The sequence below is a fragment of the Zosterops lateralis genome (assembly GCF_965231275.1).
Source record: "Zosterops lateralis genome assembly, chromosome: 9".
NCBI lineage: Eukaryota > Metazoa > Chordata > Aves > Passeriformes > Zosteropidae > Zosterops > Zosterops lateralis.
Genome location: NC_139769.1, coordinates 14,987,236 through 15,012,503, shown reverse-complemented (window position 1 = coordinate 15,012,503; position 25,268 = coordinate 14,987,236). Strand labels below are relative to the sequence as shown.

The 25,268-nt window shown below is 37.8% G+C and overlaps 1 protein-coding gene across 1 annotated transcript; it reads left to right on the top strand.

Annotated features, from left to right (window-relative positions):
- Nucleotides 1–582: 582 nt before the first annotated feature.
- On the top strand, nucleotides 583–23,289 carry SELENOF (selenoprotein F). Its single transcript, XM_083867474.1, has 5 exons — nucleotides 583–707; nucleotides 3,629–3,796; nucleotides 12,927–12,990; nucleotides 20,583–20,632; nucleotides 22,290–23,289. The coding sequence occupies exons 1-5, from the start codon at nucleotides 630–632 to the stop codon at nucleotides 22,419–22,421; spliced, it is 492 nt and encodes a 163-aa protein (XP_083723600.1). The 5' UTR covers nucleotides 583–629; the 3' UTR covers nucleotides 22,422–23,289.
- The last annotated feature ends 1,979 nt before the right edge of the window (nucleotides 23,290–25,268 follow it).

Below are 25,268 nucleotides of genomic sequence, written 5' to 3'. Positions count from 1 at the left end.
CGGCCGCGCGCCCGTCCCCGCCCCCGCCGCCGCCGGGCCCCGCGGCCGGCCCCGCCCCGCGCCTCGCCATTGGGCCGTGCTGCCGCGGCCCCGCCCCCCGCGCCCTTCGGTTGGGCCGGCGAGGGAATCGCTCCGCCCCCCTCGCCGCTCTGAGCCGCCGGAGCGGGGCGATGTCCCGCCTACATGCGTCCCTTCCCCATTGGAAGGCGCCGCTTGAAGTCCCGCCCATCCGCCCAATCTCGTTGGGCACAGGCACCGCTGCCCGTGGGGAAAGCACGATGCTATTGGTCAGATCGGCTGGCAGTCACCGCTCTGGGGGCCGATGTGCCGGTTGGCAGCAGTTCCCAAGAAAGGGGAAAGGGCTTTATTGGGGGTTGTTTCCGCAATGCCCGACCAGCTTTGGGGAATGGCAGTTCCTCCAGCCTCGCTGCGAAGCACTGCTCTGAACAGACTAAAATATCTTTACTCTAGAATTTCAGAAGATATTCTGCGTTAGCAGTTTCTCCCTCCCTCCGAGGGGCTGGGAGGAAGTCTGTGCTCTCCCGCATCAGGCGCTGTGCCGGTCACCCGCGATGGGTGGGGTCCTCCCGCGGCCCCCGGCGGCGCTGGCAGGGGCGCTCCGGCACAAGATGGCGGCGGCGGCCGAGCTGGGCGCGCTGGGGCGGCGTTGGCTGTGCTGGCTCTGCTGGCTCCTGGGGCTGCAGGCGGTGAGAGCTGGGGCCGACGCCCGGGGCTGAGCGCGGCTGCAGTTCCTGAGAGAAACAGCGGGTGTGGGGGCGGGGGAAGGCGGCGGGAGACGTGTCCCGGGGCGGGAGGCGGGGACGCCTCTTCCCGCTCTTGCCTTTTGCTTTCCATGTCGGAGGCTGATCTCTGCTTCTGCCTTCTTCCTAAAACAGTTTGTATTGGTGCTGCCTTTCTTTTCGTATAGTAAATTAGTTGGTGTGAAAGCAACGCAACAGTGTATTACAGTGTTTACAAAGTAACGTGCATTTGGAGCCAAAGCTTTGAAGGACAAAAGGCTGGTGAAATGAGGCGCATCACTTACGAAGTGCCTGAAAGTATCTTATTCTGAGGGGAATTTACTTTCTGAAGTGTGAGAGTTTTTTTCCCAGTCCCAGTCAGAGACATTTATAATGATTAGTACATTTATTTTTTCAGGAAAATATGATAGTTAAGATACTAAAAATTGAGTAAAAATATTAGGGAGAGAGACTCTTCTATTTATTTTTTCTTTTACCTTTCTGTAGTTTTATTCTCAAGGTGTTTTGAGCTTCCTGTGTAACCAAAACCGCTCGAGTGAGGAATTATCATGTAATAGAGCCTTTCCTTGCTTTCATACACTGTTAGTGGTTTGGTTGGTTCTTTCTCACACACGTAAAACCCCAAAAAACTCCTCAGGAGAGTATTGGCCTTAGGTTTGCGGTTTGTTTAGAGGTCTCCTGGACAAAGGTGTGAGGAGAGAGTGCTGGAAGCAAAGTGACAATGCCAGTGGCCCTGATACTGCTCCAAGGGGAACAGAGTCAAAAGTGACAGTAAAGGATCAAAGGGGTGGACGGCAAGCAGCAAGGTGCAAGAAAATTGTTTTAGTTACTACCATCATTAATAAGTGAGCAGTAATTAAAATGCAGCTTAGGCAGTGTTTGGACTGCACCTTAGGGGCTTTTTACACTACTGTGTCATTGTTGTATTTCTTATTAACAGTATTACTCAGAAAAGATAAACACTTGAAAAAAGATAAATAGTAAATAATTTGAAAACTAAAGACCTTAATAAAAATCCTAAGAAAATGATAAATTATTCCAGTAGAACAGGGTTCCATTTTTGCTTGCTTGTTGTCATACAGTGTCCTGTAGGAAGAAGAAAAATAGCTTTCTGCCTGACAGAATAGTGTTTTCTGAATAGCTTGTTTGTGTATGATACTTTCTGTTCACACTTTAGCTCTTAATTTTTAGCACATACAGAGAAATAGATTAATGAGGCACCTAATATATTTTCTACTAATTCTCAATCCATAGTATTTTTTATCTGTCACATAAGTGACATGTCTTTCCTTTAGCTGTAGGTTGGCCCCTTCAGCAGAGGAAATGGGTTTTGTCTCTGCCTTACTTGGCTGTGCTGTGTGGATTAGATGGCATGTGGGTGTGAGGAGAATTCTGTTTTCCTGAATGATAAACTTAGTTTTTCTTCTGTACTTTTCTGTTTGGCCCACCATAATTCTTCTGAGTCTTGGCTGTTCTCATCCAGCTGAGTTTGCTGGTGCCCTGTCACTCACCTCTGAACACAGAGGTGCTGATTGTTTTGTTGGTGCTTTGGATGGAGTAGGTTTTGCCTGGGGTCTTTTACCCAGACTGAAAAGCATCTGGGAAAGCCGCCGTCTATCTCTCCATTCTTAATTAATTCTCTCTCTCACTTTTTGCCCTCCAAAGCAAGCAGCTGGAAGGGAAGGTTTTAAGCCAAGTTGTGAGAAATCCATGTGTAGAGAAGTGGGAATGTGAATTTGCTACAAGAAAGACACTGAGGTGCTGGAGAGAACCCAGAGAAGGACAGTGGAGCAGTAGAAGGGTCTGGAGCACAATTCTGTGAGGAGCAGCTGGGGGAGCTCACCCAGGAGATTCAGGGGGAACTTTCCAGTCTCTAGAGCTGCCTGAAAGGAGGGTGCAGCCTGGTGGGGGTCGGCCTCTTCTCCCACACAGCAAGTGATGGGATGAGAGAATTGTGTCTCGGGTTGCACAAGGGGAGGTTTAGACAGGATATTAGGAATAATTCACTGAAAAGGTGATCAGGCAGTGGAATGGGCTGCCCAGGAAAGGGGTGGAATCACCATCCCTGGATGTGTTTGAAAGGCATGTGGATTTGGCATTTGGGACAGGGTTTGTGGCTGAGCACTGTGGTGCTGGGTTAATGATGGACTCAATGATGACCAACCATAGCAATTCTATGAGAACAAAACCCAAATATCATTTAAGTGCTGTCATTGGTTGTGTTACTTTTGCTGCCCATAAAAAGTGGAACTGGTGTTTTACATAGAAGCCATATAATTGAATTGCCTGTTGTAAAGTATTGCTGATAAATCAGAATTGCAGGTTTTATCTGCACTCCACTTACAGTATATGCAATTTTCCTGTAACATTAATGCTAACATGAAATTTAAATCCTACCCGTATGTCTCCTTGAGCAGTTTGGTTAATTTCATCCCTTCCTGGTTGTGTTTTTCCTGAACTTAGCTGTTACATTACTTTCTGTGAGTCTTTTCAGTGATCTGAAAGTTACTGAAATTCTTTTTGAAGAGGAGGCTTTGGAAAGCTGTAACTGTGTGTATTTCAGCTGATTCATTACCTTTAGGTTTTCTTCTTAACTACAAGTTAGCAATAGGAAAGCAGTAGAGGTATCAGAAGTGTATCTAAATTAATTTTGGCGGGTCTGATACTTTGAAATGTACATATTGTGGGTGCGTGGAATTCCCTTCTTCTCAATAAGGTGGTGTTTTGAACCTTTGGGCTGATCATTTAGGCATTACTGTAAAACTGTCACAGGAGACTTACTCCTTCTTTCTAATCTTTAAAGCATTTAAAGTCATCTTTAAAAAAAATAAACTTATACTGAAGTGTAACATTGTATTGACTTTCAGGTAAGTGTTTATGGAGCACAGTTGTCATCAGAAGCTTGCAGAGAGCTGGGCTTCTCCAGTAACTTGCTGTGCAGTTCTTGCAACCTTCTTGGGCAGTTCAATCTGAAGCAGTTGGATCCGTTCTGCAGGGAATGCTGCCAAGAAGAAGCTCAGCTGGAAACTAGAAAGGTGAGTTTTGGACCAAACTTCTTGTGAAATAATTTAACATGTCATGTTTATGAAACTTTTTCATTAAATAAAATATATGAGAATCTAGATTATCATTTCAAGAGGAAAATGCAACCTTCATTCATAGCCCCATTCATACATCTACAGGGTCTAGACTTGCCATACTGCTGTAGAATAATGTCCCTGTACCAGCAGGGGAATCTTTGGTTCTTTGGCAGCCATTCTCTGGTGTGATGTGACCATATTTGGGAACTATATCCAGCTTCTTTTAAAAGGAAGATACATGGGATTGGAAGAGGGCAGCTTGAATTATAGAAATTATTTTGATAATATTTTCATACATTTTCATATCTGAATTTGAATGCAGGCTTTCTATATTGTGTGCATGCATAGAAATATTGGATTGTTCTAACACTATGATTATATGGTTTATGATACCATCATTTCTAATTTTCTTTGAATGCAGTTTCAGAAAGCAGATTTTTTTTGTACTGTTACTACTGCTTAGAAATGTATATTTCAGATTTTGTGATTGGAGGTTTCACTTTCTTTTTACACTCATACTCAGTAACTTCTCTTGAAGACTAGCCAGTGGAAAAATAGTGTTTGGAGGCTGTTAATGTTATCTTAACAGATTGTATTCAGAATTGTCACATTTTGAATTGATTTGTATTTTAACATAGTGCTGGTTGTAACGTGTCTGTAACTGAACCTGAGATCTTACTATTATGTAAAAATTAACAATATAATTTTTAGCAGCCTCTTTAACAAGAATTTTCATGCTAGGTATGAAGACCAAGAAAACTGAATGTTGCCTTTTACTATAGTTTTTCCTTTTCCCTGTTTTTTTTTGGGTTTTTTTTCCCTGTTACCACAGAAATCTTTCTAATGAAAATTTGATAGTAAAGAGTGAAGGAATGTTGAAAGTTCTTAAAGGCTTTTTTGCCCCTACCTTCTTGCTTGCAGAATTTTTTCATCTTGCTCTGAAAATCTGCATCTCAATGTAATATGTTTGACTTTCTGATTAGCAGCCTGGCATGTTGCTGAGCTCCAGAGCAGTGGTGCTCTGGGTTTTGCTAAAGCTGTGACTCTATGCTTGACCATGCCCCAAACAGAGAATCATTCTTCTCTGAACCACAATCTCAGTAGGTGATGTAGCTCACTCGTTACCTGGTACTGCCTCCCATGAGGTGGCACAGCACGTTGGTTGTCTCTGCTGCAAACAGGCTTGCCAACTATTGGAGTTCCAGGACATGCTTCAGCATTTTAATTTGATTCTCTTTGCAATTATGTGGCAAATACTAGAAATAGGGAAAGCAAGGGTTAGTTTATTGCATGACTTCTGCCTGAGTTCTAAATGAGAATTTAAAATCAAAGGTAATAGCACATCTATCTGAAAATTTTTATATAATTGCTGCTTTTCACAAATGGTCTATGAAATATCCTCAGGCGTAAAAATATTTCATGCTGCATAATATCAGTGCAACCTCAAATGAGATGTTTACAGATTTGAACTGTTTCATAGCCTTGAATGAAGTGTATTTATTAATCCTGCTCGTTATTGGTCCAGTAGTTTGTGAATTGACATTGTGGAAAATAGCTGTGAGATATGCTTGTTACACAAAATTTGTCTTGCTCTAAACTTCTGCTGACACCTGTCCAGTGAAATATTTTAATTACTCAATAATTGGACTGTGGGTAAAATGAAAAAATGTTTTGGTTATTTTCTCCTCCTCTAGAGATTTTGTATGCAGTCTCACACTAATTTAGAAGCCAGCCTAAACAGTATTGCTTTAGACAGCTGCAAGTTTTAAGCCTCAGTCTGTCAGATGCAGAGTACTGCTGGTGTGTAAAACACAGAAGGATGAAATGGAGGTGAAGCTAACTGTGCGTGAAATTGTAGTAGCAGGAGAGATTGTCCATATTTTGGAGTAGCTGAAAATAGCTGCACTCCATCTGCAGCTTCACTTAGGCTGTGTGATCATTTCAGACATAGCTATAAGCATATCCCATTAATTGTATATTATAATCTTAGATTTATCTCAACAATCTATGTGTGTCAAAATCCAAATTGATTTTAAAAATCAACTCTGTGATAAAATTTGCAATACATTAAATTTCACAGTTGCACTGCACAGGATTGCTACAACCCATAAAAGTTATCAATATATCTAAATGGAGCTTTGAAAAATATTTTTTGCTCACTAATACATGTTGAACTTTATCATCTTAAATTTCTACTGTCATGTATTTGTCGTACTGTAATGTTAAAGTGTTTGGTGACTTAGAAAACATGGCACCAGATGACTAGGTGCTTCTTCTATTAAAAAAACCAACAAAACAAATTGAAAGCTTTCTTAAAACTCCATCCTTTTACATGTGTAGAATTTTTAAATGTGCTCCTGTGAATTACAAGGAGGAATAAGGTGACATTCTTAATCAGGCTTACATTTTAAAACTCAAAAAATAGTTTACAAAACTCACAATAATTGCTGGAAGTAGAATAACTTGAAGTGCTTTTAATGCTTCAGGCTACTCCTGTGTGACCCACTTTACATTCATTTTTCAGGTTTGTTTTTTTTCTTTTCATTGCACTAATTAAAGTGCTACACTCAAATTGCTGTTGACTGCTTTCTTGTTCTGCCAGAGGCTTTTAAACATGAATAGTTCCACTCTCGTTGGAACTTCTGGTTTTCAACTCCATGGTTAAAAACAGAGAACTACTTAGGATTCATTGACATCTCAGAGATGTGAAGTAAGTGTAAGTCATATCAATGCTTACAGAAGTTAATTAGAATTTTAGTTTACTTCTTCTTGCTGTTTCTCAAAACCCACATCTTTTTCTGTCTTTTGATGTGTCCTGTAAAGTCTCTTGGATATTTTGTAAAAAATCAAATTGTGTTTTTACCTGTGTTCCTTATTTCTAACATGTTACACAAAAATGGTTCAAATTCATTGGTTTTCTAGTAAGTGACACTTAAAAAATAGCGTAATCCAATGACAGCGTATTTTATTCAACATTCAAGCAAGTAATCCAAACTATAATTAAGACTAATATGTCACATGATCTCCCTTCAAAGTTTGTTTTTAACTAAGTGTCCCATACAGTTAATACAAGATTGATTTTACATTGATAGAGAAGTATGGGGAACTGAGGTGATACTGTTCTCTCTAATTGAGAAAGTCTCCTGCCTTTCAACAAGTACTGTTGCTTCAAAATATTATTCACAACCATTCCTTGTACTAAAAGTGCTGCAGTGGATGTCCTTCTCAAGAACTTTACCATGTACACTTTTCCCTTCCCTCTGTACATGGTGTAATTGGCAATGAAAATTAATGTTGACAAGAAGTAATCCTAGATAAGGAAGGTGCAGCTAACTAGTCAATGCCTACGACAGAAATTTACTGCCTTTTGTTTGGCTCACATTCACCAAGTGTTCATCTCTGTCAGATAAGCTAAGATTAAATACATTATCTGTCTGTAATAGGGTAAGCCTTACCCATGGAAGAGCTCTATCTGATCTTATCAGTGAAAAAAAAAAGTTAGGAAAGCTATAAATGTGAATTTGCTAAATGTGAGTTTCAGTTGTTGATGTGCATCTGTGCTGGTCAATGGAATAGCTTTAGCTAATTAAGGCTGATCATTTAGATAAAGTACTGGCATTTGACTCTACGTTTGAAGAAAATTCAAAACGTAAAAGTCTGAAAATTTAAGGAATGTGCAAGGTCAAATAAATATCTCATGAGAACTGTTCTCACTGTTTTCTTTGCAATTCCAAGATGCTTTATTTTTTAACAAAAGCACAGACTGGAGAATGAGAGAGATGTTCAGAGATTCTGCTTTGGATAGAATCAGATGGTATAGTCCAGAATTGAAACTTGACCTGTTAACATCCTGTCTGTACTCTTTCACTTGCATAATTGTGACTAGGTCCAAGGGAGAGCCTGTACATAGGAGCCCTTTTTCTGTCACCCTTCTCCATTCCACTCTGCTCTCCACCCCTACTCAAACTGGGTATTCACAGCACCTAATCCAAGCAGCAGTTCCAGAGGTCTAAGGTTGGTGGTTGCTCAGCTTCTCCATTTTCTCTCTCACCCTTGTGCCAGATCTCTTGCTCACATGAACTTACACCAAACATTGCAGAGACCAAAGTTAATAAAAATAGCCTGCCAAGAGCAGAAGCTGGTTTGGAACTTTTCAGTGGTTATTTGATTTAAACAGCACCAATGTTTATAGAAAGGAGGGTATCATTTAACACCAAAAGTAGTGATAGATGACACATTTCCTGTATGCTGAAGAATGTAATAATAATGCACAACTGTATTTTGTATGTACAGAATAAAAAGTCTCCTTTGAGTCTCCTACTCAAAGCAGACCTAAAAGTCCTGAAGATCTCCAAGAATGCAGATTGTACAGTCTTCCTTTGTAAATTATTTCAGTGCTTAAACACCGCCATTGTGACTTTTTTCACCCTCATACTCAGTCGGAATTTCCTTCCCCACAAATAAAGGAGAGCTTAGATTCTGCTCAGCTTTGTTCAGAGCAATTTGCCTGTAATACACATCACGAATCACAGGAGTAGCACTGATTCACATAACTGGTTTTTGACTGTTAGACTCTGTTTCCACGCTCTTATTTAGAGTTAGGCATCTCCCTTCACAGGATAATGAGCTGTCAGTGGAAGAAGTTGATTTGCTGCTAAATTTACTGATGACATCAGTTCAGAATGATGTGTGTGTGTGTAGCAATGATTTTCTTGCTTTTCTGTATTATAAAGCAGTAATTCATAATGTTCCTGGCAGTGAGGCTTTCTGACTGCTCCCTGTGTTAACCCACAGATTCTTACTCATGTTCTGCCTCCAGGAAAAGGAAAGGCAATTGATTTTGAAAACCTTGAGCTGTCCATATAAGTGCATTCTCTTCCATAGAAAATACTTTATAGTTTCTGTCTCACTGTGTATCATTTTAAAGTTTTCTAGTTTAGAAGACTAGTTTCCTAGTAAAAGTCACAAATGAACTGCTAGTTAGAAGAGTTTAGGAAAAAAAGCAAAAGAAACTTTCAACAAAATCTCTTTCGATTATAAATTTCTCAGACAAACAAACATTAATTAACCTAATTAATTAATTAGTTGTTAATTAATTGCTTTCTGGGTTTCTGTGGGTGGAACACGGTAAAAATTAAGTTGCATGTTTTCATAAAAGAGATCACTTACCCTATTTTTCAACAGTAGCATTTTGCATATTCCAAGGAACTTTGGCCATTAAGAGTAATAACATCCATATTGTTCCTGAAATTTTTTGAAGTTGATAGAAGATGAGGAGCTGTCTTCTGCAGACCTGCTCATGTCATAATATGAAATTAAAATTGCAGTGAATTTAATAAAAACACTGTTTACATTGGAGACTTGCTACTAAATATTTGGTGGAAGATAATCTTGTACAGGCAAGTGAAAATTCTGGATTTAGCTGTAGTTGTAAGTTTGCTTTTCTGCTTGTTCTCGGCACTTAACTATATTTTTGAAACGGATATTATGAGAGGACAGTACACACATACTGGAGAGAATCCAGGTAGCATAAAGCAGCTTATGCCCCTTTTGTGGCTCTGCCTTAACAGCCTGTTTCATTTCATGTTTTAAGACATGCTGGTACTGTCAGCTGATTACAAACAGCTGTACAAACCCAGCCTGAATGAGACTCTGTAACCTGTGTCAGGTGGGGTCACTCTGAGTCAACAGTTAGAAGAAAGTGTGCAAAGCATGTCATAGAAGTAAAATTAGGTATAACTTGCTGTATTTTATTAAACTTTTTTGTCACCTTTGATCTAACATACTTTTATTATGATCAAGAAGCAATCTCTGTTCAATACCGTTTTTTGCAGTTCAGTTTGGTCTGAATTCCTCTTTGGTTGTGAACATTAATGGTTATGTAGCAGGAATGTCACTTTTCTTCTGGAGTCTTCACCATGAGTAACTGTGATCACAATACCATATCAATGTATAAGTGAAGCACTCCTAGAACTGTGTCTTGCAGAAATTACTTCAGTTCTCTTCCTAGTAGCAAGTGAAATGTTTTCTTTCATGTAAGTTAAAGTATTTTTACAATGCATATTTTTAACTAGCACAATTCTTATGCAAAAAGGTGTTATTCTGCTATAATTAGCACTCTACTTCATAATTGAAGTAGACATGACCAATAGTGTGGTTTGCCTCTTTTCACTTGTGAAGAGCCATCCTGATTGCATCAGTGTGAACTGTTACGAGAGTTTCAGATGCTTTCCAAAAACTTTTGAATAAAACTGAACTCAAGTTGATGCTTTGGAAAAGATAAGGGAAAAGTTCAGATATTGTGACAATAACCTTAGAAAACACGCTATTAAAATGTTGTTTAAAAAGCTAAGCTCTTTTTATAGATGCAGACATGAATCAGCACTTGTTTTGGCTGTTAACATGGACACCAGTAATAGTTTAGAAAGTCTTTATTTCATTGCCTCTAGTACTAAACTCACTTTCATGAGCACTAAAACAAGTGAAGCATTACTTTAAAATGAACTGACTCATGAGTTAAGCATTGTGTAATGAACTGACTCGAGATGTTTGTGTGCCTCCATGCTGAGTGATACATGTCATTCTTATTAATACTTGAACACAGTGACTGCCTTCACAAGGAAATCTGGAGAACATCTGCTCTGGACACAATGAGATGGTAGATATTAACAACTAGGCTTTTGTAGTGGGCTAAGTGATGCAAATAAACCTGGGTTTTTTGCAAAAGACACCTTTGTTTAGAGTTATAAATGAAGCCAGTTGATTCATCTTTTTTTCTGGTCTAGCCATCGAGAAAGCAGCTGTTCATCCCAGCATGAATCTAAACCTTTTTGTACCAGAACAGTTGGGTTTCAATTATGGCAGAATTACAAGCTCAAAATTTAGACATTAATGGTTGAGCTGTTTTCTTTGTTAAATTTCTATCAGATATTGACCACAAGTTACAAACTGGGTGTAGCGAGTATATGTAGACACAAAATATGTAGTCCTACATATTTTAGATTCCTAAAGTGATCTTGTTCCATAAAAATTCTTGTTTGGAAGGAAAAAGACTAAGAATAATTTGCAGCAATAAGAATTCAAAAATGCTCATTTTACTGTTATCCTAAATTTGAGTGTGCTTAGCTCATGATGGACTTGCATAAAACAGTTAATTAACTGAATCAAAGGCTATTTATTCCTTTGTCTACTTTATACTGACTTCTTGATAGAAAAATGTAGATAACTGTCAGTATCAGAGAAATCAGTATAAATGTTCAGTGGATTAGTAAGTGTGCAAAGGAATATCTGAATCTAGGATTGCTGATAGAACTGTTGAATATTTTTTTTTAAGCAACAAAGAGACAAAGTAACTAAAGTTTATGAACCCCTGTGCCGTGTTTCCTCCATCTTTATAATTACTTCATGTTTTAATTCCAGAGGAACTTTGATTATGCAAGCTAGTATCTGAGCTGTTTATCACTGCTTTTTTTAAATTAAAACCTTGATTTGGGTGGTGAAAAAGCTTTTTAAAAGACTGGTATTTATGATCTCTTGAGTATTGTTTCATAGTATTTCTGGGTTTTAACAGTCAAATCTTAGGTTATTATCTTAAATACGTGTTTAGTTGAAAATGTATCTATAGTTAGGCAAATTTCCGAGATGCTGTTCTGAACAGATAATGCAGTGTAACATTGTCTTTTCAGTTTCCCATGGAAGTAATGATTATTGATTAGCTCACACCAAGAGAGAAGTTGTAATTTCCCTGCAAATGATTAGAGTATTTCTTATGTTCTAGTTCATAGTATTTAAGCAAGTACTAATTTGCCCTGAATCAGAATTTGAATATGCAGAAATGAACGTATATTTCTGGCTGTCCATAATGCCTCCGTACGAGAGGTGACGGAATGTTAATAAAATTGTCTTTGAGGTTTCTGTTGTGTCATGTGTGGTTCGCTTTTTCAGAGTGATTCATGAAGATTCATTTTAATTACTTGTGTTCACAGTTCATATTTTAAGTGAAATGTGAATTTATGTAATTTCAGTAAGGATATATTTTTCTATGCTCAGACTTGCACGTTTGTTATGAAAACACTGTCTAAAAGAACACGAAAACAGAGGTTTTAAATGTCTATGAAAGGTAATAAATTAAAAAAATTTAAATCAAGCTCATTCTGTCTGCTTATCTATAAACAGTGGGGTTTAAGGTTTAGAAGAATGTGATTTTTGTATACAGTATTAAATATATAGTATATATACTATGCATAATATTAAAATGCCTAACTTTGGAGTATGAAGTTCTATTTTAGTAGCTGGAAAATCTGTTTTTAATTTATTTAAGATTCACCAAATTATAGAAACATTTGCCTGTTGCAAAAAGAATCACAAAATTGTCTAAAAATATGACAGTATGCAAGATAATTAGGTGAATGTTTTTTTAAGTTAGATATCATATAAAACTGAAATTAACTTATATTTTAAGAAGACTGAATCTGAGTATCTTGCATAGCTGACAGAAGTGATTAGCAAGTATCAAAGTTAGCCCAGCTTGTACATATTATTTCACCAAAAGCCTGTTAATGTGATCTGTCCTTTTTCTGTAAACACAATGAACTAAAATCAACCAATAGCCGAAACGGGAAATTTAAAGCCACTGCCTTATCTTTATTATAAGTATTTCATTGTCCAAGTTAGGTTTAAAGTGGAAACTAAAATTTCATTTAACAAGATTTTGTTAGTGTCTTTGGGAAGGAAGAAATGGTTTTCCTATTACTAACCCATAATTCCCATTGTAACGTGTCCAATTGCGTTTTATAAATGAAACTTTGCTTACACCAACAGTACATCTCAAATGTTCTTTTTTGTTGTTTTTACATTTTTAGTATAATGAATGAAAATTATCATGTATCTTGAGTGAATGGTCAGCTGTTGCATAATCAGAGACAGGTCTGGAACTGTGATTCTGTCCAGGATCTTACTTGTAATTAGCATCAACAGAGTAGCATATTGTCTCCTCAGATAAAAACAGTTCAACAGATAACACACTCTAAATAAACTAGTAATTTAGATTACTTTTGTCATTAACACCTTCTGTTTATTATTACAGCTTTATGCAGGAGCTGTTCTAGAAGTATGTGGATGAAAATTGGGAAGGTTCCCTCAAGTCCAGGGTAAGTAAAGCCACTAGTATTCCTTCAAATATGAAATACTGCCACAGCTGAATGACAGAAGGTACTTTTAAGTACATTACAAGTAGTCATAAATTCAATATATTATATCAGTAAAGTTGCATTGACCTGAGACTCATAGAACTGGTCTCCAGTAATTGATAGATGGAATTATATTGTGCACTTATGGAACGATTTTATTTTCACAGATCCTGCAGTATAATTGTTTTATCAGTGGATAATGACAGTCAACTAACAGGAATGGAATACAGTAGTGTGAAAGGAAAATCAGTACCATCAGTGTCTGGTGTGAGGAAGCTGCAGGAAAACATTCTGTGAGAAATTTCAAACTGGACTTTTCTTATAAATTAGGGAAGAGCTTAGGTGATAGCAGTACTCTGGTTACTTTGGTTTTTTCCCTGTAATGAGGACCCTAATACCATACTCCCTAACACCATATTTTGGACATAGTTGGACATAAGTACTAATTTAAAATTGCATAAACAGTATGTTTCCACCTAATGTGGGAAGTATTAATACCTCCCTGTTTGAAGGCTGGCTGACAAACAGTGGGGAAAAAAGAGGTTTTAAAACAGGTTACAATTTACGTAAGTTGTACTGTGTTATATCCTCTCCTACCACCTCTGCCCACACAGTTGAGTTGAATGACTGAAAGGCCAGAGCAAAGCTCTTTTCTCTTCTCCTCTGTATAAAATGTCAAAATGAGAATTCTTTACATTCTTGGCTTGTTGTACTTGAGAGGCGTGAGGAGATTAACTTCATTAGTACAGGAGTCCATGTTATCTCCATGACTGTTCAAATTTAGCAAACATAAAAACATTCCCAACTGTTGTTGCCCATTCACTCAGCTGCTTTATGGTTCTGGATTTGTAACAGTTAAGTGCTCATTTGAGCCATAGGTTTGAAGGAAAATGTTAACCTGTTAGCCTGACTCCAGCCTGCATTGTGTCTCAGTTATCTTCATGTGTAGGTCCTTGAAGGAAATGGCCCTCAATTCCTGCTGTGTGCACACTTTGAAACATGTTCCAAAGACTTGGAATGGTGCAAAAGGAAAACGTTGAAAATTGTGACTAGTTGCTTTTTCCTTTCAGTTCTTGGTTATCTAAACCTCCTCAAATATTTACATTTCATTAATCATATAGCTTACTTTTTAAAGTGGCTGGATATATTTCATTGCTTTTTAAGAAGGATCTCTGTTTTGACCACCAGTTTTGATTTGGTATGTAAGAAGGAAAAAAGGACTCGGTAGTGCACTTAAATTTCTCTTTTGTGTTTTCATCACCAGTTTCTGCAGCTACTCAGTCTAAACTTATCCTAACCAAAGTTACAGCTAGGGTATTAGAAGTGGTTGAAAGGTGGGATATGTATTAGAAGCATACTTAGTAATTTTTAAAAGCAGTAGAATATATTCTTTCAGCTGGTATTTGTCTTCACACTAGTATTAATCTCAGAATACTCAGATTTTCTCCTTTATTTTAACTTCTAACAGAAACAGTATTTAATATCTCCATCTTAAGACATCTACATTCAAGAAGTGTTTTTATTTCAGCTTTTCACTTGGACATTTGCTTTGGAAGTTAGGTTGCCTGAAGGTCATGCTGCTGCTTTTGAAGCATTGTCTTTGTAGGCTTCATTGAACCGTGTAGCCTGTCACTGACAATGTCTCATCACAAATAACTGAATCCTTTTCCATAGCTTCTGGGAGGGTTTTGTTAGAGTTTGTTTAGATGTGTTTGGTTTTTCTCCCCAGACTATACACAAAATGGCATTGTTAATTGCAGGACTGTGTATATATTAGAATTACATGGATTAGTGTATGTTACTCCTGTATGGTAACTGTGAAGTCTTGACCTGTGAGTGCCTGTGTAAATTGTTTTGTCACTTGGCTTAGTCCCACAGACTTGATGTGTCTCAGGCTACATCTGGATTATGTTTTATTTGGTTAAAGAATTAACAGTGTTGTTTTGTTGCTTTTTTGGTGTGGTTGGATTTTTTTATTATGAGATTCACATATTATAACTGTTAAGAATTAAAATCAGTTCAATTAATAAAGGTTTGTAAAAGTTACACAATTGGAAAAAGCTGTGGGTTGCTCAATCCTTCTCTATCAAAGTTTCTTTCAAAATTACTGGTTATATAATTTTTGTTCAACACACCTGTGTGCCTGAAATGTGAGAATCATTACATATGGGATATATTTGTATATACTAGGAAAGCAAAGATGTGAGAAGTGATGACAAAAATCTAGTCCTCAGCAGGAGGATGGAAAAGTCTGGTCTTCAGCAAGATTATCTCAGTCTTGAACTGAATGTTATTTTTTGTATTCACACCAAACTACTAAATTTGGCTTTTGTGCATATGGCCAAGGATGTCTATTAGGTATTTCAGATACAGTTTCTTGTGGTAAGTCTGATAACAGACCACATTTCTGTATGTCTCTTTTAAATTCCATATTGAAATATTCTTACTTAAAAATTTCCCTTAAAAATAAATTGCCCTGTTACAAATGCTGTACTCTAAAATTAATCCCTATATTACATATATTTTGAAATTATTCTGTATAAAACTGTTCTTAAATATTTGTCATTTAAAAGCACTCCATCAAAGTAGAATATTAAAAACCTAAGTGATAAGATTCATAGATGAAGCAATATCTTAATATAAAGGGTAACACAGTGGCAGTTTTTGGCTGACATCCCTAAAACTAAGGCCCTGGAATAGGATAATGAATTAGCTGGATCAGTGATTAATCTAGCATATTTGTTTTAAGTTGACTTTTCAGTGGCAGCTGTGTTCTGTTCAGGATAAGATAGAAGATCGGTGTTTAGACTCCTACATTCTTTCCAGTTTGTTTAAAAAACTAAATTTTTTTTCATTGTACATTCCTTTCATATTTCTCTCCATTCTTTATTTTTTTTCTTCAGTAAAATAATTCTCACCTCTCCTTGTGAGTTAAGAAATGGATGTGTTCCCAGCAAATCTGCTCTAGAAACAAGGTCCTTAATCCTCGAACTCATGCAGTGTGCATGAGCTACAGTAAATTCTCTGACTTCAAAGTCAATCAGCACTATTATATCACCCAAGTTCTCCAAGTGTTAAGGGGATTCTTTTAGCTACTAAATGTAATTTCTTATGGGATTGTATTGTATGAGGTAAGATCACTCATTTTCCTAGTTATTTTAATCTGTAATTCATAAATACTGACAAAAGAAAGTTAGAAAATTATATGAACCTTAAATCTTGCCTAGATAAAAGCATTTCTTACCAAGAGTTTTAGTAATATGGATATTATAGTGGGAGACATGAATTGCTTATCATAATCTTCTGTGAACAGATGATGCACAAATTAAAACAATACTTCCCTTCAGATTCAGAAATGTCTCTTGCCCAACTGCTTATACAAAGTGTCCTGTCTTTGGGATTTTTTTCAAGTTTCTTCTTCAGGCCTGATTGGAGCTCTGTCTTGGATTCATTTTTGAGAGCATGTGGTGCCTTTATAAAACCATGAACAGCTGCATTGTAACTTGATCAAGAGACTACAAATAGTAGTTATTGATGTGCCAAATGAATTCTTAAATTTTAATTTTTATCTCAAACTGAGGTCCCCAAAAGGTACAGAGCTGAAGTCGTTAAAATGGAAATAAGTGCTTGTCGTGTGCTATGGTTGAGTCTTTTTGCTTGGCTTTCATGGTAACTTTTGAAGCAGACTCATAACATCTTCAAAACTGCAGAGCATGTATTTGTCCCCAAAACAGACATCTGAGGGAGACATTAATGCTTTTTTCTTGCCCAGTGATTTACATATTCACATTTCTAGCAAATATTGCCAATTGTCTTAGCAATGCTCTGCTTTTGGTGGCATTATTAAAAGTTGGAATTTCCTGTCTTTCCTGTCTTCAAGGATTTAACACTTGATAATTGGCAATGCCTCAATAAAATGGTTTTTAATTCAAATTCATTTCAGGTACAAAATGGTCAAGTCTGTGTCATCAAGTCCTTTGTGCCTTTTTTATGTAAAATTTTGCAGCATTATGCACAAACTTGTGTCTCCAGTAAAATTTCTTACTTTCAAACAGCTTGTGTCTAATAATTCACAGCCAAGCACACAGACTACCCTTTAGCTTATCTGAAGTAACATTACACTTCCTTTCTGTTTATTCAGGTTAACTCAGAACAACTGTTTGTTCTGCTTGGGGAGATATTTCAAGTCCATTTTGGGTCTGGAAGTTCTCTTTAGCTGTGTCCTGCTGCACCTCAGAGAACAGTGCATTGTGTGTGTGCATGTACACAGACTTGCCCTTTTTGGCCACAGTGATTCTTAGATTCCTACAGTCTTCACTTTGAGCTCTGGGATTTAATTCCAACAAACTAGTTTTCACAGACTTTCTTGTTACACCTCTGTGTTTTGTATTGAAACAAATAGACATTATAACAACAGCAGTGAGTTCTCCATCCTGCTGTGTTCATAGGTAAAGGCTGGTTTTAGGTCTTTAAAAGCACTGTTCGATGGGGGCCAGGCTTTAAAATGCTCATACACACCTGATACTTCTCTGACCTTGTAGTTGATTGTGGGGCAATCCTCCCTGCTCTTCAGGAACACCTCAGAAGTGTCTTCCAACAGAAGTGCTTTGGTGTACTGCTCATGGTTTATTGGAGCATAAGGTGAAGTGATTTGCAAAGCTGCCTGGAGAACAGCTCTGGTGTTATTAAACAGGTCCAGTGTTTAATTCACCAGAACGTGGTGTCATAGCACTGAGCTCAGAGTTCATCCTACAGAAATCACAGTGGAAAAGGCCTCTCCTGCTCACCCATGGATAGGTTAGAGAAAGGTTTGTTTCTCTGTGGTAATTTCTAAACCTGCTGCAGAGAGAAGAAAATGGGGAGATAGCTTGGATAGGATTTAGTATTAAACACCAAACTACTAAATAATAGTGTATAGATGATGTGCAAGTACCATTTAGACATAGAACTGTAAGAAGCAATGTTGATGTCAGGGTACAGAGGGGAAATGGTTGGAGCAATGTGAAGGTGGAGCATATGCACCACAGCCCATGATAAGCAGGCCCTAACTGTAGCTGCATCTGACTTCCTAACCCCATCATTTCAAAGGCTGCTAATTCAACTCAAGGACTGATTTTGTGGAAAGAAAAAAAAAATGTGTTTGATGGGGTAATCTGTGTTTTTAATGCATACCAGTATTTGAGATTCTCATTTTAGCTTCCAAAATAAATTCAGAATATACAAATTAAGTTACTTGTACATTGAGTGTTTTTCTTTGTTGCATTGCAAATTCAAGTGAGTGATGCAGAAAGTCACTATGATCAGCATTAGAAATAAATATGCCATAACAGAAACTAATTTTTTTCCAGCTGTCTAAAATTTCAGGAAAAATGTTCTGTAATGCATTAGCTTTCAGAAGATTTAGACATTTGACATTGATACAAATGTGAAATAGCTACTTTTAATGTGGCAGAATGTAATGCTGCCTATAGAATAGTTTCCTCTTCCACCTAATGCTGTTTCTACTTTATGTGAGCTCATTCAGTCCAACACTGCAGCCAGAGAACAGCCTCTCGTGTCCAAATAAGCTTTCAACTCTCACTCAAGTAACAAATCCTCACACCTGTTACAAGCTTAAAGTGCTGTAACCTGAGGTCCCTCCCAAAGGCAATTTTTTATTACACTTGAGTTCCAGAGTTCAGATTTGCTTCAGAAACTTTATCCATTTTACTGTGCTCTCTTACCATTTTGCAGTTAGTTACCCACTCTACTGACTGCTTCTTACAACCTTCTTTTCATATAAAGCCCTAGAGGCTGATTTCAGCTTTAGATTTAAGTTGAGGAAAAATGTGGAAAAATTCCTCCAGAAACACTTCAACGTTCTGTGGACTGTTGGACAAAGAATAAGAAATGTCTTTGCTGCTTTTTTGCACATTACTTTTGATGACAGCCATGACAACATGTCACAATGGCATGGGAAACACTGAACTTGAAAATACATCTTTGAGTTTAAATCAGAAGCAAACTCCAGTATGTGAGGAAGTACTGCTTATTTTGTGCTATTTGAAATTGCTATATACGGCTTACAATATGACATTAGTATATAGTCCTGTAGAAGGAATAAAGAGAAGTCTCATTTTCGTCAGGGGCCTGGTACATCTGTCAGCTCCATGGACCCTTGGTATTTTTTTTACCTTGTTTATATTGTGTAGAAGTTGGTGCAGTAAGCAGAGTCTATGACTTTCATCTGTACTGAGAGCTCGGTGGAAGAGGGAAGAAAATAAGTGCCACTCTGTATAACCATGCTGAGAAAGTGTTAAGGTAACTGTCTGCAGTAATGTAAAGATAGGTATAAAGATACCAGGGGATATCTCTGCAATTACTGAGGAAAGCACTATACTTTGTCAAGCAGTATGAAACATTAGTCCTGAGGTTGCACTCATCTCCATGCACCAGCTGGATGCACTGCAATTTGTGAGAGATTCATTGTTGTCTAACCTTGGAAAAGCAGCTTTAACATGCAGCTGGCACTCTTGTAGGAGTCAGTCTGTACTGACAGGGTTCATCCTTGGGGAGATGCTGCTGATGTACTACAGGAGCATCCTGAATCCACTTAATGTCAATGTAGATACTAAATTCAGCTTTTAGCACAACCTGACTGTGAAAAGGAAGAATGAGGACAGTTATTTTCTAAATAAATTTTAAATATTTCTAGAACTCAGACATTCATTAGGGTGAAGTGCTTGGAAGTAGGGGATTATGCTCACACTTTGTCCTGAAATACTTCATAATAGCTTTTCAGAATTAAGGTTAATGCAAGGCCTGGGTTGTGCTGTCGGGATCCAGGGCCGGTGCTGTTAATACCTGCTGACACTTGCTGTGTGCAAGTGAGGAGTTGTGCAGCAGCAGCCCACCTCAGCCCTGGCCTTGTCTCCATGTAGCTGCCTGACAGCCCATAGGACTCCTGCTGCCTTCAAGAGTGTCAAGACAAGAGGAAATACGAGCTTCTCTTCCTGTTTTCTAGCTTTGTTTTCTTGCTGGTTTTCAACACATAATCTCAGAGATCTCTGCAAGACAAGATTGTCGGTCTGGTTCACCAGAATAACACCTCTCCCCACAGCTTCCTGTGTGCCCTGTCCCCCGCAGAGAGGCAGCGTGTGTGGAGTGTGCTGATGAGATGGGTGTCACATTCAGCCTCCCTCACAGAGCTGATCCCCAGCCAGATTCCGATCGCTCCAACGCTTTTCCTCACATTTGCGTAGCGGCAGCATATGGGCCAGTCTGCTGAAGGCTGGCAGCTGGGCGTGCACATAAACTGCCTTACAGTTGCACTAGTGTTCAAGGAAAATGGAAGCAGATAGAATTCTTGTTTGGTTACTAGCAAAAATAGTTGTTCCTTTGGCATAATAAGTTTAGCATTATTAATTTTGTGACAGTAGTAAGATCTTAGCAAATAAATAATCTTAAAATATCCTATAAAGCATAATTTAAAAAAATGTGAGGAATACTAATTTGACATGAATCCACTTTATGCAAGTAGGTAACAATTTTTCTTTCTTTTCTCCAAACTGTAGCTTTCGTCAGGAGTGATAAGCCAAAACTCTTCAGGGGACTGCAAATCAAGGTAAGTAGTAGCCTAACTTTTTTGTTTGTGATGTTAAGAAGAACTAGGTTTGGTGGAGAAAGTCCTGTGGATTGTTCCCATTTGCTGATCAAGTAATCCTTTAGTAGAGGACATATATTTGCATTGCCAGTGTGAATCATTACAAGATCCTGCTACTAATACTGATTTGTTTACTGCTCAGTAACTGTTTGATACTAATTCTTTGGTGGTGGTGAGGTTTTGGTTTATTTTATTGTTGTTCAGTGGGTTTTAATCCAAGAACAAATTATTATAGCAGATGTTTATATTCTGTTCTTATTTTATAGATATTTTGGATTTACTCAAGCTATTCTGTCATAGTTTCTGTTTCTCCTGTTTTGTTCTCCCCTAGCTGCCATTCCCATACATTCAGTGATCCCTGGATTTTTCTTCTCCCTCTCAGAACTCCCTTGCTATGTTCTGTTGGGCTGGTTTTTCTCTATATACTTCAGACACCCAGCTTTATAGAAAAGCATATACTGAATGGTGTTTCTTATGACTTGCATATATGCAAAGTTGCATAAGCTGCACTACCTTATGCTCCAACAATTCTTGGGTTTCAAGATCTAATCTAAGACTTTACTTTCCTCTTAAAATCGTGTGTGAACTTCAAGTGTACTTCAAAGATACACATCTTGATTCTCACATCTTGTGCTCCCATCTCTATTGCCCAAATGGCACCATCTGGAATCACTTCATAGCTATGCATGGCTGCAATAAGTGATTTGTCTTCTCAGCAGTAGATTCTATGTAAAACAGATTTCCTCTGTCTCACTCATTCATGTCTCTGTGTCCTCCAGTTTCTTTCAAAAGCTTTCTCTCCTTCTGTAAGTCTGTAAGTCCTTCTGTAAGTCTGACTGTTGTTTTGTTGTTGTTGTTGTTTTTTGTTTTTTTAACTTTGTAGATTTATTGAACATCAAAGCAGTCTAGACTACAATTGGTGTCAAGTATTACCAGAAAAAAAAAAAAGTGCAAATGAATCTGTTTATTTCACAAGACTTTTGGAAAACTCAATAGAGGTGCCACTAGCTTAATTAAGTAAAACTAACTAGGGTAACTCAGCTGAGCAAAGTGGAATACTCCTGGGGAAATCTCCATAAACTTAAATGGTCAGAGCTTTCTGATACTGTTAAAAGCTTTTATTTGCATTCCTTATTTTGAGACTTAGTGAGTTTGAGATGCCCGGAAGAATTATGTTACTAGCAAACCATAGTAGGCACAGATACAACACAGCAAGAAAGAATGTGATTACATTAGAAATTGATAGTAGAACTTTGACCTGTTAAAGTGACCCTGAATTTCTAAAATGGTAAAAAAGTTCATATAAGAAAAATCATTCATAATCGCAAATCTAGCTTTGGTAACTTAAACAGTTGGAGCAAATACCTTCCTTCAAAGCCAGGCTGATGGCATTGCCCCTCTGCACATGCAATAACTGCTGTGGTTCACCAAGGAGAACAAGGAGGTGTTCCTGACACCCATCCCCTTCATTTGACTTGTTCCTCCACTTTCCTCTCTCTGACATTAAATGCAAGTCAGAAATCTGAACTGATTTAAATCACTTGAGAGCAGGGGCAGTGTTGGTATGGAGAATGCATTTCCCAGCCAAGGTAACTGCCTTTCCTTCTTTCCCTCCCAGTATGTGCGTGGTTCTGATCCTGTACTAAAGCTGCTGGACGACAGTGGGAACATTGCAGAAGAACTGAGCATCCTCAAGTGGAATACAGATAGTGTGGAAGAATTTCTAAGTGAAAAACTAGAACGTCTGTAAATCATTGCTTTCTGTTCTCTTTCCTTTTCATATTTTGTCATGGTAATCTTCTCAGACAAAGTGCACTACAATTGAAGAAACATTCCAGCATCTGTATTAGTTTTAAAATATCTGTTGTGGTGTACTAAACATCTTGTAATTAGAAGGGAAGCTTCAGCACACATATCTGACAAGTTGACAAACAATAGCTTGTCTTAACATTATTATTTCAGCTCTTAATGCATTTATCACTAAGAATGCTTTGTTTCAAAGTTAATTATGCAAATTTCAGTTTGTTATAATCCGGTCTGTTTTTTACAAATGCTCTTAAAACTGAAGAGCTTCAAATAATAGAAATGATTACCATGCTTTTTGTCTGCTGCTCTTTCTTAAGGAAGTTAGAACCAAATGCAATCTATCTCCCAAAGAAACTTGGCTACTAATGCCCTCTTCTATTTGTATTTGAACTGTCCTTTTAAATAAGTTTTGTTTACAGTGAGTACCTAATCCACAGGTTTGAAAGCTGATGGAGGAACTCATGCTCTGATACTGTGAAACATTTAGTAAGTACACTTTAGTGAAGACTACATAGAAAACCTCTGAGGTGTATGAAGTCAGATGTCAGGTGTGCTTTACATCAAATGTTTTGCTTCAGAAAACATGAGCTGTAACTCTTGGAAAAGCTTTCCTTCCAACTTTCAGAAGTTTTTTGGAAGTTTGTTTATGAAATTTATTTAGAAACTGTTCTTTTAAAATGTATATTTTTCTTTCTCAGTTGAAATTTATGTGAACAGGGAATAAAGACAGTATGTATGATAATGAGTCAAATCCATTAAGACTTGTTGGGTTATTTCCACTTAGAGTCAATAAATATGGTAATCAAGAATAATGTGAGGTTTTTTTTATTTTTTAAGTCTAATTAGCAAATAAGTGTTCCCTGTAATTACTTTATGCTCACTAGATTTGGATTGGATGGGTGTTATGCTATGACCTGAAGTGGAACACAGTTTTTGTCTTCATGTATAATTTTATATCTCAGAAAACTTCTCTATAATTTGCATACTTTATTCCCAGCTTTTGAGAAGAAATCATCAACTTCATAGCAGAACAAAAAACCTGGGACTGAGACCATACTGAACTATCAGAAGTAATGTACTAAGGTGATTCTTCAGGGGCCTTTGGAATTTTTATTTCCAAAATATTAGTATAAACTCATAGACAATGTGTGTGCAGCTGACTCCTGTTCTTGTGAATATGCTCCTGATCTTCCAGATGACTCAGTGTGAGACAGCTACAGTAGTGGTCACCACTGTCTTGGAGAAACTTGATCTGTACAGAAAAAGCACAAACCTTTGTGGCTTGTGCTGACCTACCAGAGTCCAACATGGATTTGTTCTTGGGACATATGATGTGTTAGTCAGCAGATGAGCTATGACCAAAACATGTGGCATGACAACCCTGTATTCTGGTAGTAAAAATATGCTGCCATCCACTGGTCTTTTAATATGCTGACTATATCCAATACTTGCCATTCCTGTGTTTGCCATCAAGGGATTTCAGTTTCTGTATTGATGACTTACCACATTGTTTTAGCAGAATATTTTAACCTTCTTCTCTCCAGCTTTAGCTACTCTTTACCACTCATCAATGAGATTGTTTGCCTTATTTGATATCTATCAAATACTTCTCTTTGCTTTCCTCATTTCTTTCTGCTTCCTCCTTAACCTGACAGCCAGTGGTTTCTGACCTTCAGCCTTCCTTTTCTTTCCATGTCTTCCTACAGCCAACCCAGTACTTCACAGATTTTGTCTTCCTATACCAGATCCTTCACGGCTGCTCTTACTTGTCTTTCAGAGAAGCAAGGAACTCACTCTTGTACCAGGAGATGACCTTCCCAGAGTGCAGAAGCATGACAGGCCAAAGAATTTCTCCTCCAGTGTAACCGAGTTTTACAACAGAGTCCCAGTGCTGTTTCTGCAATTTCTGACCTTTTCCAGTACTGGTTCTCAAGTATTTCTATTAAGGGCACTGGAAATGAGCTTTTTTCCCAGTTTCCTCCTAGGTTCCTGATTTGCCAATTCCTATTCCACATACTAATCTGGCCTTGGATTCATATTCCCATAGTCTAAAAGCATGCACAAGGTACATTCCTGGAATTGCCTATATACAGGGACATGTTGAGAGTTCTCCCTGATTCTGTTACTGGGCTGCTGAGCCCTGATCCTACTCAATCTGCAGATTTAGCAGAAGCTAATTACCTACACTTCCTGACCTGTTGGCTGTGCTCCGTGCTGTTCTGAAGTGTGGAATTCATACTGTCCTGCCTTTATTCTTTCTCATTCTGTCCTTTAGATGATACTCAGGCTCTTGGCTCTACAGACGTGTTAGGAACATTTAACATTCTGGCATAAATGAGCTGGGCTTTGTGCTAAAAGAGGCAATTAGAGTGGGGAATAATTTCTTTTGGAAATTCTTAAGTTTCTATTTATTGGTGAGAGGTTTTTTTCTCCAGTCTGCAGCTGTGAAAATTCATAGAGCTCAAAAGGTTATTTTGGTTTGTGGCAATTAACCACACAGAATACAAGGTTGAAAGCTCCAGTTTAAAAAGGAAGTGATTCATTTTTACTTATAGCCACGATAAGCACCCAGTACTTCATGAAAGGCATTCACTCAGACTTATGTAAGAATTATTTAATCTTATATAATGCTCTTGTTGTGCCAAATCTTGAGAGTTAATGAAAGGACAAATAAAAGCAGCAAGCATGCATGACTGAGTTGGAACATGAACTGTCCATCTACTACTCCTATCTTTTAAGAAGGAAAGAAAGCAATCTCTTTGCAGGAGAGAATATCTGTGCTTTTGAGAAA